Source organism: Rhipicephalus microplus, chromosome 7 (assembly GCF_043290135.1).
Source record: "Rhipicephalus microplus isolate Deutch F79 chromosome 7, USDA_Rmic, whole genome shotgun sequence".
NCBI classification, from domain to species: Eukaryota; Metazoa; Arthropoda; class Arachnida; order Ixodida; family Ixodidae; genus Rhipicephalus; species Rhipicephalus microplus.
In genome coordinates, this window is record NC_134706.1 from 131,417,908 (window position 1) to 131,437,126 (window position 19,219).

The 19,219-nt window shown below is 44.3% G+C and overlaps 1 protein-coding gene across 1 annotated transcript; it reads right to left on the reverse strand.

Annotated features, from left to right (window-relative positions):
- Nucleotides 1-11,942: 11,942 nt before the first annotated feature.
- LOC142767868 (uncharacterized) lies at nt 11,943-17,090 on the reverse strand. Its single transcript, XM_075870116.1, has 2 exons — nt 16,812-17,090; nt 11,943-12,274 (listed from the first exon to the last, which is right to left on the reverse strand). The coding sequence occupies exons 1-2, from the start codon at nt 16,957-16,959 to the stop codon at nt 11,943-11,945; spliced, it is 480 nt and encodes a 159-aa protein (XP_075726231.1). The 5' UTR covers nt 16,960-17,090.
- Between the last annotated feature and the right edge of the window lie 2,129 nt (nt 17,091-19,219).

The following is a 19,219-nucleotide window of genomic DNA, read 5'->3' on the forward strand; positions in this document are numbered from 1 at the left end:
CACAATAGAGAACATGTTGAGATCCTGGTGACGTGGCAAAACCATCGTGCGAAAATGCCATTTCTCATCTACGCGGATACCAGCCAATTTGAAGGAAAATCCCCTACATCAGTTACAGCGAAGAGATTGGCCATGCCACTGTAAAATAATACGCATGACACTTTCGATGAAGCGTTGCATCACTTCCCGTGGTCTGTGTTATTAGCTGAGGGAGAAAGACAGCTTTAGTCTTCTGCCGCATATAGTCAATCCCATAGCACGCTGTTCACTGAGGAGTCAACTGAAAATGTGCCAGTTTGTGAAAAAATCCCAAATTATGCCCCAAAAATTAACGTGACGTGAGTTCACCCTTTAATTAAGCCTTTGTCACCAACGTCTGCCATGGCACCTGATATTACGTGACATTTTGAACCGCGTGTTGTCGGCAGAATAGGCTCGTAAAGGTGAGTAGCGTAAACGTGCTTTTTAAAATGAATGATCGATATCGCTCATAGTTTTTTGGCAGTGTAAACAGTTATGAGCTCAAAAGCAACAGCCGATTTGGGTGATGTGCACCGTTGCCGCTGCTGCCGTTGTCTATCGCCGCCATTGAGCGCAAGGCAGTGAACACATGTTTAGGGTCGAAATGTAACGTAGCAATTATCCTCGATTTTATACGTGAACGTATAAAGGTGTTCCTGACCTATGGTAAATTACAGCGCATCTGAGATATGAACAAAAGGAACAAGGAAAAACAAGGCGTTAGTTTACAGCTGTTTTATTTACTTCAGAATTGAGTCTATGTATATCGGAATCAAATGACAACTTACACTACGGAAACAAGCTTGAATACAGATGAAAAAAAAAACAGTGGTCTAGTCAGTAATCAATGTGGATCCGTGCTCTGTTAAGATAGCTTCGCTCTTTCTTTGTGGGTGTACACAATGTCGCACATAAGCATTGCTAGCCCCTGCAGCCACTTGCCGCTGCCTCGTTGATTGCGTGAGTTAGTGCGCTAGAACATTTAGCAAATACTCGGCAACTCTACGACCACAATTCACAGAGGCGTGCTTCAATGTAAACGGCCAGATGCCCATCCACTTTTTTTTCTTAAGCTATGAGCTTGTGAATTGCCAGAATGAGTAGTTGAATGTTGTCCTTATTACTTGGATAGCCTAATATACCATAATGTATCAGTAGCTAACACTTAGCAATCTTTCAAATAAATGCTATGCTCATTCAGAACTAAGTAACACTGCAGCTGGAGTTCGTAGTCACTTGCATCCCTACCTTGAATATAGGGCACCGAATACTCGTAGTATGTTATTCTTTGTTTGGGGCATCAGTGGACGTAATTGTCGAAATACCTTCAATAACCCTTCAGAGCGAAATTGATCTCTTAGACATGCAATGTCGTCGCTTTGGCTGGGACATACTAGGACTACCATGCTGCTTTGCAAGGAAGAGAGGGGAGGACAAGAACAACAAGAGAACAGGCAGGGAAGTTAACCAGGCACATGTCTGGTCTGCTACCTTACACTGGGGTAATGGAAAGAGGAAGAATAAAGATGAGAAAAACAGAGGAAAGAGAAGAGAAAGAGACAAAAAAAGGATTGTTCCACAATGGGCTGACGCGTGTACAGTGGTGGCACTCCAGTAAAGATAAAAGTGTTCTACTGTATTGGAAAAGTGGCCGATAACCCCTTCCGGCATGGTCCCCATTTTAGGTTATCGCCACATTTAATTTGTAGCAGCGAAATGTCGATATTCTTGTTATTTATATAAAATGAAACTGTCGAGAAATATTCGCAATTTTTACAATAACTATTGTCCATCCAAATTGAGTGTGTGTGTATAAAAAAGTGCGTGCACACGCATGGGCAAATTATATAGACAAACCACACACTCCGGTGAACTACCGATAAACTTAGAACTCGTGCAAATGAGTAATATTATAAAAGTAAACACGTTGCTATATATGAGAAGCAGTTCTTGCAAAGAAAGTGTTATGCCTGTTGGCACATACGAGGAGCCCCTACCACATGGCTCTCTCATCTGTGATCAAGATAGTACGCCTTCAAGCAGAGTTCATCCTCGCTTGTTTAGGCATGCTTTATTGAGGAATAATGCGGGTAATTTAACGTCCCAAAACCACCATATGAATATGTGAGACGCCTAAGTGGACGACTCACGAAATTTTGACCACCTGGGGTTCTTGACGTGCACCAAAATCTGAGCACACGTGCCTAGATCATTTTCGCCGCCATCGCAAATGCAGCTGTCGCAGCCGGGATTCAATGCCGCGACCTGCTGGTCAGCAGCAGAGTACTTTAGTCACTAGACCACCACGACAAGCCCGTATAACGTTCCGCTGTAGACCGTCCAGTCATGGTGCTTATTGAAGGCTTGCAAGCTAAGGACATGAGCATCCAGTACCTGTTGTACGTCCTCAGTTTGTGGAGACTTCAATCGGCCGACGAACACTCAAAGTGTGCCTAACAGTGATTGAAAAAAGATCCCGATTGACCTGTCTTCTTCTGGAAACTCGTCAGTTATAGCTTCAGGGTTCCCTCTTGCCAAGGTGCACAGTGAATACGAATGTCGCAGCGACTTCGGCCAAGGAGACCATGGCGCATGCGTCAGTTGTGTTCATGCATTTCATGGTGTTCTATATAACACCGTGCATAACAGAACTACCTGCCTTAGGAAAGCAACCATTACTTTTTCTATATCGGAACGTCAAGGATTGTGTTAAAAGCAAATTTTATGGTCATCTTTGCGTGGAAATTATTTCACACATCCTTCATTAGCTCTTGATTGCTAACGTTACAAAAGAACTTGTATTTGTTGGAGCGAAACAACAGAAATTCAACTCCCGCTCTTTGGCCGATGTTCTATACCAAACTACATATACACAAAAAGTGACGCTCACTGGCAACGCTTTTTTTTGCCGGACGCTTGTCGCATCATCTGGAAGGACAAATGATTGTTTTCTGCTTTCACAAGTACTTTTTCATGAAAACTGGGAGATTCCAAATTAGGTTTGCGTAAGTGATTGTACCTTTTGAGGTTATGAGCCAGTCCTGTAATTCTTGAGCGTTGTGGTTGTCTTGGTGTTCACGGAGCGCTATAGGCGTTTTAGGTTAGCGAAATGAAATGTAGTATCTAAGACATTCATGCGGCGTACTTGCAGCGTATTTGGAAGTAGACGAAACTAACTTGGAGGTCACGAAATTGAAGGTGACGTTCATAGATATAGAAGGTACAGTGTGCGCGACAGCGGGAGTTTACATTTCAACGCGTGACACGTCACTCTTATATTCAAAGAGGTGTTGATCACCTGACTAGATATAGGAGATCAACCAGTGGGCTTTCAGTGGAAGCTGTACTGGGGTGCTGTTTTTTTTTTCATTTAGTGCGACTTCAAATAGATCAAGCTGGACATTTTCACTAGGACCCTGTTATTATTTTGAATACCACGACAACTTCACAGTAAAAGGAAGAAATGGACAAGTTTTATTCTCCTAGAGATGGGTATTTGGCCGTAACGGAATAATTACACGTTATAGGCAGGTTGTAATGGAGTCGTGAATCGAATTTTCACAGGATGGAAAGAAAGCCGGCAAGCAGTAAAGATCAACGGAGGTCGAAATTGGATTTAACTTTCGCTAAAATTCTATGTAAAAGTGTTCCCGAAATACTTGTTTAGGATGAGCTTGCGCCGCAAACTGCTCAACAAGTGCTTCAATGCTTCAAATAGAGTTCAGTATCATGTTACGATGACTGTACTTGAAACAATAAATATAGGTAACGCCATTACTTTCGCTAATTTCAACAATTTTTTCTCACCATTTCTGTACAAGAGTCGCACAAAAAAGGTAGTGGCACACAAAGCCCAAACCATTGTTGCCTGGGTCACCTGTTTACTGCAGTGAAAACGGATGTAAATGATTTCACTGCTCTGAGAAAAGCTGGACAGTTGTACCATAGCTTCACAGTCCCTCTAAAGGAAGAGGTTGAAAAAGTGTACAGAAAAGGTGCAATTTCGGCTGATAAATTTAGAATCCTTTTATTATAGTTGGAGCAAGTTCTTAAGCATAAAAATACGACATATACACTGCGCCAAGTTGCCAGATGTCGTGTGAGTGAAAAATATTATTTTGACGTTGTCGTTTTCATCAACATTTACGAAACTGTGTGTGTTTGTTTTCAAACACATCGAAGAAAGAAAATTGCGACAATAACGATTCTGCCCAATTCCGAGAGCTATGCACCGCCCGTTAACTGATTTTGGTTTGCAATAATCTGAGAAAATGTGCAAGCCTGACGGCAACGAGGCGCGGCGCTAGTGGGAGTATAGAATGCTCGGCTTTCGCGTAAACATAACGTGGGGAGCCTGGCCTGCACCCACTAACGCCGATGCTTTCTGATGTGAACGCTTCGCCGGACTATAAGGGGTCCTTGAAAGTCCGCTGGAGTGTTCCACACACACTGTTTCGCTTCAACCACGCAGTTCCCTCGCAGGTGAACTTAATCCCTCAGCCCCATGCGTGAAAGGCATGCTGTCAGAATAGCATGCATAAGTCATTGCAGGCCCTTAGATGAGAAAACTCCTTATGCGAGTCTTAGTTTTGCTCTCTTTCGTCCTCGCCCTATCGGAAAAAAACGAATGGTGGGCATGGTGTAAACCACCACCCACCATTATAGTGGATTAATGTAGTGGGTGAATGGTGGGAAACGCCCACCACGGCGCATGGTGGGTATCGTGGGTGCTGCAGTGCCGGCAACGCTTGAGCGCAAAATGGCGTGAGAATCACCGTGACAAGCTGCCACAAAAAATAAAAAAGAATTCTGTAAAAACGGTATAAAAAAACCCTCGTCCCGTAAAAAAACAACGTGCCGTGGAGAATCGAACGTGCAACCTGCTGATTCCTACCCGAAGACACTAACCACTGCGCCATACCAACATGAGGTTAGTTTTGTGTGAAATAGTTAGTTGTCATACAAATTTACGGTTCAACTTCAGTTATGTTTGTCGTGTACACAACATAGGCGAGATCTGCACCTGCTACTAAAAGTTGCACATTTATTAAACACAAGCAACTGCTGCCTGTAACGATTGCCATTGTGTTAATGGCACCAGTGCTATTGTTTTACAATTCATAACTGCAAGAAAAAACCAAGTGAACTGGGGAGCAGCTGCAGTTTACCGGTGGGGTCTGCCAAGTTTATCATCCGCTTCGCGCTCGTTCTAAAGGGCGACATCTGCTCACGGTTTGTGACGCTTCTAGGCTCATTCCATAGATACGCCCGCCTAATTTATTTGATTGAGTATTGGGATGCTTTTCGCGCAATCTAGAGGGCGGTCGTGCCAGCGAAATGCTGTGGCTCTTTCACTAAAGCAACAGCTACATAACGGCTCGGCCAAAACGAATGTGGTGTGCTGGAAACATTACGCTATCATATTGGTTCCCCAAGCATACGAATTGCCACGTCTGAGTTCTCGCACAAAAGCTAGAGAAGTGCCGGCGAGTGCGACCGGCGGCTGTCGGTGAGAAGAGACGTACGTTCTCTGGGAGTGCTTGAATCGCGTCGCATCGATGTTTTTTGTTTGTCTAGCGGACACCGTACACAATGAGAAATGCTTCATTTAGGTTAATTGATACCATGGCTGTGCTGTATTGTCATTCTTAATCGTCGAAATCATATATTCTGAAACCCGGAAGCACGGATAACACAATTGTACGGGCTCGGTCGGTAGACCTAACCTTTGGTGGAAATCATGGTGGTAGAACATGTAGTCTACAAATCCCAGCTTGTACACTATATAAATTGCCCGCCATTATAAGCCCACCCATCATCTGCTTACTGCTTCCCAGCATTATCGCAATGGTGGGCTGAGCTTCTCAGCTTGGTACACCATGCGGCCCACCATAACAAGCAGCACCCATCATCTGCTTAGTGCTTCCCAGCATTATCGCAATGGTGGGAAGAGTTTCTCAGCTTGGTACACCATGTGGCCCACCATAATAAGCACTACCCACTATATGCTTAGGGCTTCCCAGCGTTATCGCAATGGTGGGCAGAGTGTCCCATTATTGCCCACTATCTAGCCTCTGCTTTCCACCATCATTTCCACTTTACCCGTCATCTGTACACTATACCACCCAGTATGTCCCGGCATAACCACCATATTTTCCACTACATCTCACCATATCCATCATAATTTCCGCCATGCCCACTATTATTTCCACTACGCCCAACATGTTTTCCAGTATCCACCATGGCAATTTTTCCGATAGGGCGGTCATGCTATTGTTTACAACGACAACCGTGACGGCCTTCAAGGCAGGAACGGGTGCGTAGGCGCTGCACTCTAAAAATAGTGCGTTAACTGTGACTGGTTGCTTTCCCAATTAGGTATATAAAGTCTATTACCTTGTAAGAATCACGGAACTATAGTATGGCACTCAGAATGTCATCTTACAAGATGTACAATATTAATTGTGCTTCCACATTGGACTCTACTCGTTTTTCCCCCGACCACTCACCAAATCACTCCATGGTGAGATCGAAACCTTAGGGCGTGTTAACAACAATACGTCAACGGTGGCAGAACGTCTGCGATGAATTTCTTTATTTCTTTGCTATGGGAGTCGATGCAATGAAGTTCATGGTATTTTCGAAGTTTTGTGCATGATTTGAATCCACAGAAGCTACCACGGACGACTTTGCCTAATAGAGTTCACCAGTTACGCATTATGTAACAAGTACAGCCTCTTCCTTGGTCAATTTTTGTTGATGCCTGCATTTTTCCCGCCATTTGGAGACAACAATCGACACAACCAATAGCACAGCCAGAGTTCAATACACCAGCAGGCGTCGTTCGAGTACCAGGGGTGATTGTGGCGCCAGTGCAACCAGGAGCAGTCGAGGCAGTTGTTCACGAATGCTTCGGTCTACCACATGGCTGGTTACCTGGAAATTGAGAAAAAAGAAACAAAACGAAACAGTAGAGAATTTTGTTGGTGTTATACATGCTAGCGACAAATGCATGTTCTCGTGGAGAGCTCGTTGGGGTATATGCTGTTATAAGAAATGAAAGGACCGACCAAAATGCATTCCGAAGAAGGAGTGATTTAGTTTTGTCGGAAAGATAAATTTTTTGAGAAATTGCTCAAAGATTGTTTACCTCATGTTTTCTTTTCTGAGCAAGTATGACATAATTCTCGAGGGTTCTTGGAATGAAGGGCTTTCTCCCCCTTAGCTCATAAATGTTTTCTTGCTCTCTCCTTCAGAGTGAGTGACTTTGTGTGCAAGTTAATTAAGCTTGCTCTAATTCCGTGCTTGACTTGAACCAAAAAATAAAAATTCCATCAATGTATTGTGTGTCTCTAAAACTCGACTATTTAGCTTACTGTATTGCATAGATAGTGACGAGTTTCTCGTACGCGAAACGCTTAGCTCGGCTCGGAAAAAAATTAACAATTAAGTGTAATGAAATTGTGTGGCCGAAAGCAGGGTTGCTTGTTTCAGCACCACTGGCTTGTCGAAAACTGAGATGGCGTTGCTGGCGCTAATGCTCCCCTATTAAAACACTAAAAAATATCTGCCGTACTGAAAAATCAAACTATTGTAAAACAGTTGAAATGCAGAAGCCAAACTCTTTTTCAAAAATGCATTGAATCTGGTGCGATTGGATATTGTTTGAACCAAGTAAAACCTACAAAGTGGAAAAGACGTATTGAATCACATCCAGTAAGCATGCGCTATGTTTATCAATCCATCTGCAGATGGGACTAGCTGGGTTTGCATTTAATTATAAAAAAATCTTACAACGGCACCTTTTTGTATCTGTATTTAAGGTCATACACTAGGCATCATTACCATATCGTGGGTCAAAAATAATACATTAGCTAAGATGACATTTCTGGGTTAAGATGTGACACACTATAAAAGTGCTTAAGATGTTTCTTGCTCACCTGTAGGGTCTTAATGCAGTGGTCTCAGTAAAACAAGCCCAAAATGTGTTATAAAAGTCTTGCATAAGTTTGCAAACGGGAATCTCCATTCGCACGCTTTCATGATACAAGGTTAGAGCGCAGGTTATGCAGCCAGAGAACACTGATTATAGAAAAGAAGCGTTGAGATGCAACGAATTATCATGTTTACTTCAATATCTGCTGACAGCCTCTGTTTAAGCAACAGTAGCACAAGGATGTAATAAGGTTGTATTGTAGAGAGGTGGCCAAGTGGGATATGATACATGTTCTTGAAATAATCTGTGCAATAACAACGGAGCACAAGAAGAGAAGAACTCAGTGCGAGCGCTGTCTAACAACTCAATTTTATTGTAATGAAATGGAGGGCCACGAATAAAGCAATGTGTCAATTCGGTTGATGAATGTTGCATAGTAAAAGGGTTGAAATTCAAGTAGCGGTAGCACAACAGGAGGACTATCCCAAGAAATTGCATATTGGGCATGTTCTCATTGTATGAATAGAGAACTCAATGAGTGCGCCTAGTATAAAACAATCCATGTTTCTAATGTATCACCAGAGACAGGACTTACTTATACGTCACATTTTTATTGTGCCACATTAGTGCTCGCTTCTGATTCAAGGGCATAGGGGATACGACAGTGGCTGAACATGTAATTTCCTAAAAAAAGCCTATCAAATTTTTATATGAAAAACACCATCCATGATGAATGGTGGCTCATTGATCTTTGTCACACTGCCAACACCTATAAACTGTAACAAAAACGCAAGGTGCAGCTTCCGAGCTTTACCTTTGATAGAGTGTTTGCGCGAACTATAGTCAAATAATGTTGAGCTCCTGTTCAGCGCAAGGGACCAATCATTCATGCACTAATTTTCATGATTTGGGCCGTCTGGCATATGCATTTACACAGCAATATTACGCTAAAAGCCGTTGTTCAGACGTGGGAAGACCTGTTACTCTCTAGCTTATGCCCTGAAGAAAATGAGTTGTTGCAATCCACTTCATATAATCTCTAACGTTAGTGCAAGATTCAAAAGACACTTTTCAAAGGCTGACTTGAAGGTGGTTAGCTAAGCGTGAATATTTGTTTGGAATTGACTTAACTATTTCACTCCAATCATTATTCAAATCCAGCACTACATTAGAAGTTGTAGTTTACCTGTAGGAGAAAATCTCCGGCTCGGTCTCCTTCCTTGACTCCTTTCTTGAGGACCAAGTCTGTCAGCTTCACCTCTTCGACAGACAGCCCCGTAACACGTGGTCCAGGAAACGTAAGCTGAGAGGTGGAAATGTAGGTAAGGGCATGGTTGATGTCGTGAAATAAAACATCATCAGTGCACTGTCAAGATCCTAAAATAGGTGGCTAAATTTTTTGATGAAAACCACAAGGATGAAAGAAAGCTGACATTTGCGCAACGATCCTGGAAGAGACGGTAATTAGAGGGACGTCAAGTGTTACAAAAAGGGCGACGAAATAGAAACAAGGCCTGCAATTATTTTGGTTGAGATTATAGCAGCAAGAAGAGCTGAGCGTTTCTTTAGATTATGTGGCGTGGTAGACAGTACGTCATCTGCCCTAAGCTTTGAAGGAAATACACGTCTATGTTACCCGTCAAGAGCACTCAACAGTTTGGGGATGACTAGGGTGACTGTAGGGCCTGCTTTCTTGGTGTTCTTGTTGGCAAACGTGAAAGGTCTTCTATATTAGGGATATCAAGCCTTTATAAACACGTGTGGTGAGTCATTTGGGGATTTCACTTAACATAATTCTGATTACTTTACGAATAATGCTAGCAATATATTTTCACTACTTAGCATGTGCTTTGCGCCAGACACCAGCGCAGAAGATGACCTCACGAATTGAGACCCTGCCATCTGCTATGGCTGTGTCTCTTCCCCAGCGCAGTTTAAAGTATCCAAGTAAAGTCTTACGAGCTAGCACATCAAACACACGTTCCTTAAAGGGACTCCCAACTGGTTAGAACGTTTTGAATTGACAAGCGCAATACATACACTGGGTGCTCATGATAGTGCCTCCGAAATTAACCACGCTATGCGCACAGAAAGGGATCAAGTTTCAAACTAAAGATCATTTGCCCATCGTCTCACTGGTGCGGGCCACGAGATGGAGGCTATGACGTAGTACAAAGAATGACCCTACATAGTTATCTGTACTTTGACGTGGCTCCCCTAATAGACATCAGGACTCTGACCTCACTCACAGTAGCACGTGAGACAAGGAAAATCATTCGAAGCTCCTGTAAACTATCAATGGTAAAGCATTACAATCGTCATCATCATTATCATCAGCCTGGCTAAGCGCGCTGCAGGGCAAAAGCCTCTCCGATGGTCCGCCAATCAGCCTAGTCTTGTCCTTTCTGCTGCAAAGTTATACCTGCGAAGTTTTTAATCTCTTCGGCTAACTCAATTATAGTCTCTCCTTCGTGTGTTTGCTTTCTCCGGAAATCCAACCAGTTACACTTCATGACCAGCGCTTATCCCGCCTACGCGCTCTGTGCCCGGCCCATGACAATTTCTTCTTGCTGATTTCAACTAATAACCCAGTTTTTTCTCTGGTTTGTTCCCTGACCCTAGTTTGTTCCCTGACCCAGTGTGCTCTCTTTTTGCCTCTTAAGGTTACACCTGTCATTTTTCTTTCCGTCGTTCACTGCATTGTCCTCAATTTAAGCGGAACACTCTTTATAAGCCTCCTGGATTCTGCTCTGTAGACAAGTACCGGTATTATGTGGCTGTTGTATAGCTTCCTCGTGAGTGTTAGTGGCATACTGCTATTCATAATTTGAGAGTGCTCGCCGAATATGATTCACTTCAATTTTATTGTTCCAGTTATTTCACTCTCATGGTTCGGCTCCACGGTTACTACCTGTCGTAAGTAGACATATTTCTTTACAACTTCCGGCGTCTCCCAACCTATCGCAATAGCACTGTTTTATGCCTAGACTGCAGCACCTCACTTTACTTTTGTGTATAATAGTTTTCAGACCTACTCTTCTGCTGTCCGTATTTCGTTCAGTAATCATGAGCTGTAATTTGTATCCTGAGTTACTCATCAAGGCTGTGCCATCAGCGAACCACAGTTTACTAAGACACTCGTCATTACCGTTTTCCCTAACTGTTCCCAATCTAGGGCACTGAAAGCGTCCTGCAAGCACGCGGTGAATAGCATTAGAGAGTCTCCTTGCTTTACACCTTTCTGTGTTGGGATTCTGTCACTTTCCTTTTAGAGAACTACGGTGGCTGTGGATCCACTGTAGATTTCTTACAGTATCTTTATGTAGGGTATGACGATGCCCTGATTCAGCAGTTCCTGCATTACTGCTGATGTATCGACTAAATCAAACAAATTCTCGTAACCTACGAATGGGTTGGTTGTACTCCGTGCATTTTTCTATCACCTGATAGATAGTATGAATATGATGATAGTAGGGTAGCCTGCACGAAATCCTGCTTTGTTCTTTGGTTCATTGAACTCTAATGTCACCCTATTTCTATTTGCTAATATTTCTGTAAATAGTTTGTAGAGAATGGGCAGTAAGCACTACCACTTGAAGGCGTTGTCAAATGTGAACTTGTCACATCACTTGAACAGGCCACTTGAGCATGCCTCATCAAACGTAAACATTGTAAAACGTCCGGCGTCGGCGTGTTCCCAGGGAGCCAACCCAAGTGACGAAAAAGATCATCATCACATGAGGACATCATCAGACGATATTGTGGCTTGGTAGACAGTGGGCCGGTCACGAAGGCTGCGCAAAACAATGTGACGTGACTCTGTAAAGCTGTAGGCGATGCACAGCCACATTAGGGACTGCAAACTTTATGAGTGCGGTGAGGCATAAAGAATACTTCTACTGAGAAGAAAAGGGAAGTTGAGTCGGCATTCCTATCTATTCGGTGAGTGCGAAAATGTCCATGTAACTTTTTGTCCTCTTCTTAATTAACACCACTCTATCAAGGTGATTCTTACGTTTGCCGTGACCGCAGCTGCACCCTGGAAGTACAATGGCGTCGAAGCGAATGGTAGTGCCAGCCGAGCCAGTCCTTGCAGAGGCACTTTGATGAGAAGCTGAGAACCGCAGCTATCGAGTGGTGGTTCTGCTTTTGACCACGAAAGTCCAGACACCAGGCCCCAGCCGAGCAGAGAACCCTTGCCCTTGCGGCTGCCACTGGACTGCGATGATAGAAGCCAAGGGTCCGGCAGGAACGATCCAATTCTTTGGCCGATTTCTTTGAGTTGCTGCACTATGGTTTCGTTGCAGGCCAGTCCATCTGCATCGAAGTGAGAGCAAACGTAAGTATCCTGATACTTTGCAAAGTGTGACTCTATTAGCGTCCCTGAGTACACTCAGAGTTATATTGATAACTGGCCATGTTTTGTAAAATCTCTAAGTGACTGGAGCGTGCACCAGTGAAACTAACTATCCATGGTTACCAAAATATAAGTACATACATCACCTGCGATCTTATCAGCCGGTACAGAAAATTGTATGTTTTTCCCCTACTTGAAAAGCACTGAAATAGTTACTAATTGGAAAGATCATGCATCTATACAACATAACAGAAAGGCCTGCCTTAAAGGTAAGGACACTGCCTTCTTAGCTAGCTGTAAAATTTCTTATCAAGAAGTGTTTAACAATCTTCCCCAGAACAAACCCTACACCATGTTGGCAATTGGAGCGCCCAGAGCCATAATTTTTGAAATTGCACAATGATGACAGCCGCAATGAACCACATAGATCTTTTAACGAAGAATACGTCGTATTTTCAGAAGTTTCCGAAATGCCGCGTCTGCTTGGTTCATGTTTTTTTTTGCTTTTTAGGATTGACGCGAAGGTCGCGCCTTTGATCCCGGCCGCCGCGATCGCAATTTGATGGAGTGGAATTGGTAGAGGCACTTTCAAGAACACCAGACTGATGAAATTTACGGAAGCCTCCAGTGAAACGTCGCCCATAATCATAACGTTTTTGGGACGTGAATCCTTAGATATTATTACTAGTGTTTATTCGGGACATGTTTATCTATATTTTTTATTTAGATAGGTAAGTTATTAGAATACAGCACGTAACTGAATGATCCCTCTGTGCGAAAAAGGTATTCTGAACGCAATATACGGAACGCTATCTAAAGAGTGTGGTGCATAGGAAATCAAATGAAAAAAGTGGGAACTTTAAATGCTGCGCAATAGCTTACAGGGAAGTGCTGGAACGTTGAGTTGTTGAGTCGTCCCAAGAATGTTATCGATGCTCTCTGAAACATCTACGGAAACAGTGGGTCTTTGTGTTCATTTGCAAGGTCCTGAATAATGAAATCAGGGCCATAAAATATTTTCATGTAACAATGCAACAATTGTAAGAAATGAAGAGCGGCGCTTAGGCACTGGCGCGAGCTCGGCTGGCGCAACGCAAACGAAGAAGAAAACGAGGCAGAATAAGAACAGCCAAGCGAGTGAACAAGCGCTGTCTCTTGTTCTCTGTCTAGTTCATTACAACGGCGAAACCACCTAAAACAGAGCCTTAAGGGCCAGCTCCGGCAATTTTTCGTCGTCGTCGTCAATGGATGTCAGTTAAACTCACTGGGTACGTTACATGCAAATTTCTGTCATTTATGCCATGCTTGAGAGATGCGCTCATTGTTTTCACATAAATTTTAAAGATTGCTCGAAATGCTCACCGGCTGGTCAGAATTATTGTCAACAGTGTCTTTGTGACGTCATGTTTGGCATGCCAACAGAACTGACGCAGCCAGTGGCACCACTGCCGTTGCCAAAAGCTGCTGTGTTTGTTACGGAAAAGGTTTTTTTCATCATTTGTGGTGTTTGGTCGGCTCGGTTCGGTGCGCTCGTCTCTGCTCAGAGTGCCCGCTCGTCCCGAGTTTCACAGTTAACATACTCCACGCCGGCGGGAGCAATAAAATACTTCTGGTTCTTAGCAAATAATATGTCATACGTAGGCAGTCAGCTTGATTGTTTTTCTGTTTCGCTATTGCGCCGTCTTGCTTATCAAAAACTATTTCAGAATTTTCTGTTCATTTCAGTTATCACGCTCGTGGCAAGCGTGTCCCACGAACATAGTAGCAACCTGACATGGTCAAAAAATTGCTGGAGTTCACCTTTTGTCTAACGCGACTCGTGGAGCTGCCAGTCAAGTGACGTCGTGCACGCTTCCTGGGTCAAGAAATCAGCAAACGTGCCGTCACAGGAAGCCCAGTTCAGCGATTGCGTCCAGGCCTTCTCGGAGGTTCGACATCCTTATACCAGCACTCCCATTCATCGTGTTGATCACACTTCCACGATGTACAAAATCACCACCGCACTCATGGCTGCGACGACGAATATCCCGCGGCCACCGCCAAGGGCTTTCAGGGAGGCTACACTGACAATGTATCGCAGATTATCCGCGCCGCCACGTGCCTTTCACAAAAACTCGGCAGCTGGGCGTCTTCTAACATTGGGGTCCTGTATTACCTCCGCGAATACCGGAGCCTCCACACTTCCCTCGGAGCCCACCTCGAGATCACCGTGTTCTTAGCGCAACCATCACACAGACGTCACGCGGGTGACATCTTCACGAGCCAAGGTTCTTACCATCTCTCAGCCCAGAAACTTCGGGATCCTGCCAAGCCACATTACGGTCAGCTTCTGCATGGGAATTACCTGAGCTCGAGGTATCCAGGAAGACGTCTTCCTGTGGATCATTACCATCAACTCGCTGAGAAACTGTCATGGCTAGACATCACAGCAGAAATGGGAGGTGGCCATCGACCACCTTCGCGATGTAGCTAAACGTGGCATGCTTACGAAGGCATCAGGCAACAAACGTGACCTGATTGGTGGTTCAAACTGGCAAGTTTTTTCGTCCCCTTTCGATTGATTTCGGCCTTGTCATCTCCGACCCACTGTCTACCACGAATGAACGCTGTGATCAGAAACCACTTCTGTGGCACAGTTGTGCCGTAAAGCCCTTGTGCCGAGGGCATCGCAGAAGGCTTCGCGGGAGACCCCAACACCGGCTGCGACAAGGGTTCTCCACCACACAGCTCTTCTTGCGCGACGATACCATCGGCAGGATTATCACTACAAACCACGGCCACCTTCGAGCAAGAGCTGTTGGTGACGCGCCTTCCAAGACCAGCCATTCATGCGAAAACGCAGTCACCATTTTCTCTGGTTCTGACACGTAGACCTTTCGTAAACAGCCGGAAGAGCAAGTATTCATGACATCGATCAGTGTATTCGCAGGCGCACGGGCACCACTGACAATTTAAGTGCCTCTTGATGCACTGCCATGCACTCTGAAGAAGCCTGTACCGGAACCACCAGCCATGGCACTCGATGGGCTACTGAAACTGTCTCCAGAGCCATCGAATGCTTACTATTCTCGATGTGATATGTCTGTAAATGCAACCGTGGCTTCTGTCAAACTTGGAATGTTCTCCATTGACAACCTGCCGGTAACACCCAGAGTTCCTTCTGAAGACGGGGCTGTTGATGACAGCTAGGTTATTTATTTATTTACAAGTACTGCTGTCCCATGCCTGGGACATTGCAGGAGCGGGTACAGAAAAGTCACCGAAAGCACAGAAACAAACAATAGTGTGCACAAATTTATGTGAGTAACACATAGAATTTTCCCGAACTCTACAGTGTTCAGTCTACGCAATGCATCATCAAGCTTGTTCCAAATTTCCACCACACGCGGAAAAAAAGAGAATTAGAAGAATTAGAAACAATCCAAACAAGACCTCTTTTCATGCCCCTTTTCAAGGACCTTCAGTTTATTGTAGAACCTCACGAAAACAATACTGCGAGATAATGAGCTGTGTTACTATCTGCTCGACCAGCTCAAATTTATACGGCGACTACAATCGCATCTGCCTTCGTCACACAAGCTGCACGCAGCCGTCAGCGAGACCTACGATTATGACAGCTCATCCTATGACGTTCTCCTGAGTCACCATCGGCAGTTACACATGCCAGGTTCCAGCACGTTTGAGACCAGCAGCCACAACGACGCAGCCAATATCGGCCACCTGGAATTTCGACTTCTCAGCAAGACTCATCGTGGCATGCACACTGACACAGCCAGCACCTCCCACCACTGCAGAGATAATTTCGGCATTTCATCAGGCCCAGTTCCTGTGTGGCCGAGACACACCAGCACGGAACAGTCAATGACACCCTCCAGAGGTGTTTACCCAACTTCCTTTGCAGTGCCGCAGCGTGGCCGAAGGTGAGAAAGCAACAGTGGCGCTATGACACTGGCGTGAGCTCGCCTAACGCGAAGCAGGCGAAGAAGGAGAAAACGAGGAGGAATAAGAACATCGAGCCTAGTGAACAGGCGTTGTCTCTTGTTCTCCGTCCCTTTAATTACATATTGTAACAATGCGCAGATTTGAAGAAAAAAAGTGCATAGGTCGATATTATTATTCCATAGATATACATCAAATATTACCCTCTACTTTTTTTTTCATTTGAAGAAAGAAATTATTTTCTTTTGAACTTTTGGCCAGCTTCGTTGAGTGCGGTCTAATTTTCTAATAAAATCCCCACATAATGAGTGTTCGTTACACTTTGTCAGTCAGCCACGCTGTCAGTCGTGTCCGGCCTACTGTGCAGCATATAGTAAGGAAAGCGGAAGTTTTTCGTCTGGCTTCCTGGATATAGCCAGCATTTAAGCAGGGCCTGATTGGGAGTGCATTCTTCGTTTCAGGAATCTCTCGCGCCAAAGTCATTACATTTCCAGAGCCACAAGGGATAGCAAAAATTTGAATACTATATCTAACGATTGCAAATTCGTAGCTACTCACCGGCTTCCGTAGATTCTGCCGACGCGGCGACTGCGAGGCATACAACAAGCGTCCAGGATAGCATGGCAGTTCGGCTATGGCAGCTTCCGGAATCAGCGTTCGAAGGCATCGACGTCTTCCTATATAGCGCCATGGAACACAACCACATCTCAGAGGGCGGTCAAAAGTTGATGGTCATTTGGTTGTGTTGTTTCGGGACAAACTGGTTCCTCAAGTGGCCGTGGTGGTGGCGTGCACGAGATAAGGGATATGAGAGTCGGGTTGGCGGGAGCTGATTCAGCTTGGATCTATAGCCGTGCGTGGCGTTTTGAGAATTTCGTTCTCTCTTCTTGATCGCGTTGTACACTGCGGCGTTTCGAGATGAAAAGAAGCGTGCAAATAGCAAATTTGCGAAAGCCACGGTGAGATTTCGAAACACGCTTGCACCTTGCTTATCTTACGACCAGTTCAGTTAAATCTCGGTTTCGTGCCATTAATAGTAGCTTGGTACTAAACATGCTTTATGTCCTTAACATTTTCGTGCCTAACTGCTGAAGTACTTGGCGATGAAATATTTGTTCCGCACACGGAGATATTTATTGAAGTGTCAAAGTTACTCTGAGTTCTATTTATTTGCAAAACCATACGCGTAAATGTTGAACACGCGTTTCAGTTTCGCGCATCTGATCAAGAGATCCACCTATTTCAATTCTCTGGGAACATATATACTAGAACGAGAATAAAACTCTTCCTACGGTCACTTGCAAGCATGAAAGTAAGGTCTCATGTCGAAGCGAGAAATGTGGTCCTTACCATTAGAATACCGCTACCAATTTACCTCAGATAAGCACTTTTCAACGTCCTGTCATCTAAGCGAAAACACTTGTTTCTCAATCTAAGCGCATGCCCTAAGTTTCTCGGGAACACCTTATAGGAAACAGAAACGATACTTTCGTTCGTTACCCTTTCAGCGAAGGGCTCAGCTTGTCATGAGCTGGTATTCGTACATCACAATATTTCATTCCGAGTGTCTCTCTCCTGCACTTAGAGCTTCAATTTTCGCAAGCCATCCTCCTATTTTTGTGGTGCCTTGAGCTCACCATTACACCACCAGTGACAATGCTTGATTGCTCCTGGAGCATGGTTCGCTAGCTAGCTCAAATTTTGTGGCCTCGTAGGAAAGTTTGAACAACATAGATATATTGAAGAAACATGGTAGATGCATGAATATTTCCACGTGGAAGCCAGATTAACAGCCAGATTTTAACGAGTTTATGCTTGTTTGAAAGTGATAGGTCTACATCGTCCGGGAAAAAAAGCTAGAAAATAACTTTTTAGGTGTGTTTGACCTTAAAGTCTAGCTAAGGTCAATTTCCTCGTCTTCCACCCAGTACATGCGTCGTCACCGCAACGAACATACTCAAGCAAAACAGCTAGCCGGCCTAGTTCGTGTGTCTCCTTTCTTCGTCCCCATTTGTGCCACGCGAAGTACTTCCATGAGGACATGCTCAGTATCAGGTTTGTTCGCCTAATTTGCTCACCACTGTATCAGTCCCTCGAGCTGGCGGGTGTTCGCGCCTTAAGATCTCAACTGCATGGTGTCACACGAATCTCGCGCTGGCTATACTTTGCGAAATCTGTACACTTCGAAAAGACCGAGCACATTTGTTAAAGAAAATTGCTTATTGATTGTCTGTTTACTTGAAGGTGTAAAATAAGTATGTGTATGCACGAGTACGGAAGTCCTTGAACGTTTATCACTAACACATGAAAAGTGTGACTGGCTCAATGGCTGGGTTTGAAAGATGTTCCTTTGTTTTCGCTCAGTGAAATTTATGGAAAAATAATGCTGTTTCTCGCGCGTGTGTGTGTGTGTGTGTGTGTGTGTGTGTGTGTGTGTGTGTGTGTGTGTGTGTTAGACATGCATTTGCTGCCATTCACCCAAGCAAAAGGATTTGTTCAGTCGATCAAGCGCATTTTGCGTCTATTGCTTTTCACTTGTATGCATGCAAGACGGAAAGTAAGCAGCAAAACGGGAAGATCAGAAAAGTTTAACGAGCTTACAATGGCTCGCGTACTACGTAACTGTGCGGAAGGGGATGGAGTAGAAAAATTTAGAGTGGAAAACAAGTAAATATAGTGATTGTGATACTCATGTCTTAGTAAGTGTGGCGAAATAGTTGAACACCACGCCCAAGAGGGCGTGATGATCGACATTTGCACACGGGCCAACTTTTCAGTGGTATTCACTCAAATCATAACAGAACACAGAAATCATCATCATGCATGCATACGCCCACAGCAGGGCCATGTCTTCTCCAATAATCCGCCAATCAACCCGGTCTTGTGCTTTCTGCTGTCACGTTATGCCTGCGAACTTTTACTCTCATCGGCCCACCTAACATTATGTCTTCCCCTCGTGCGCTTAC

What these genes read in the sequence shown, in the direction of transcription:
- LOC142767868 (XM_075870116.1), bottom strand. Translation starts at nt 16,959, where the DNA reads ATGTGGTTGTGTTCCATGGCGCTATATAGGAAGACGTCGATGCCTTCG. An exon ending in GGCAGAATCTACGGAAGCCG is followed by an intron (nt 12,275 to 16,811) that starts GTGAGTAGCTAC and finishes ACTTCGATGCAG; the next exon opens with ATGGACTGGCCTGCAACGAA.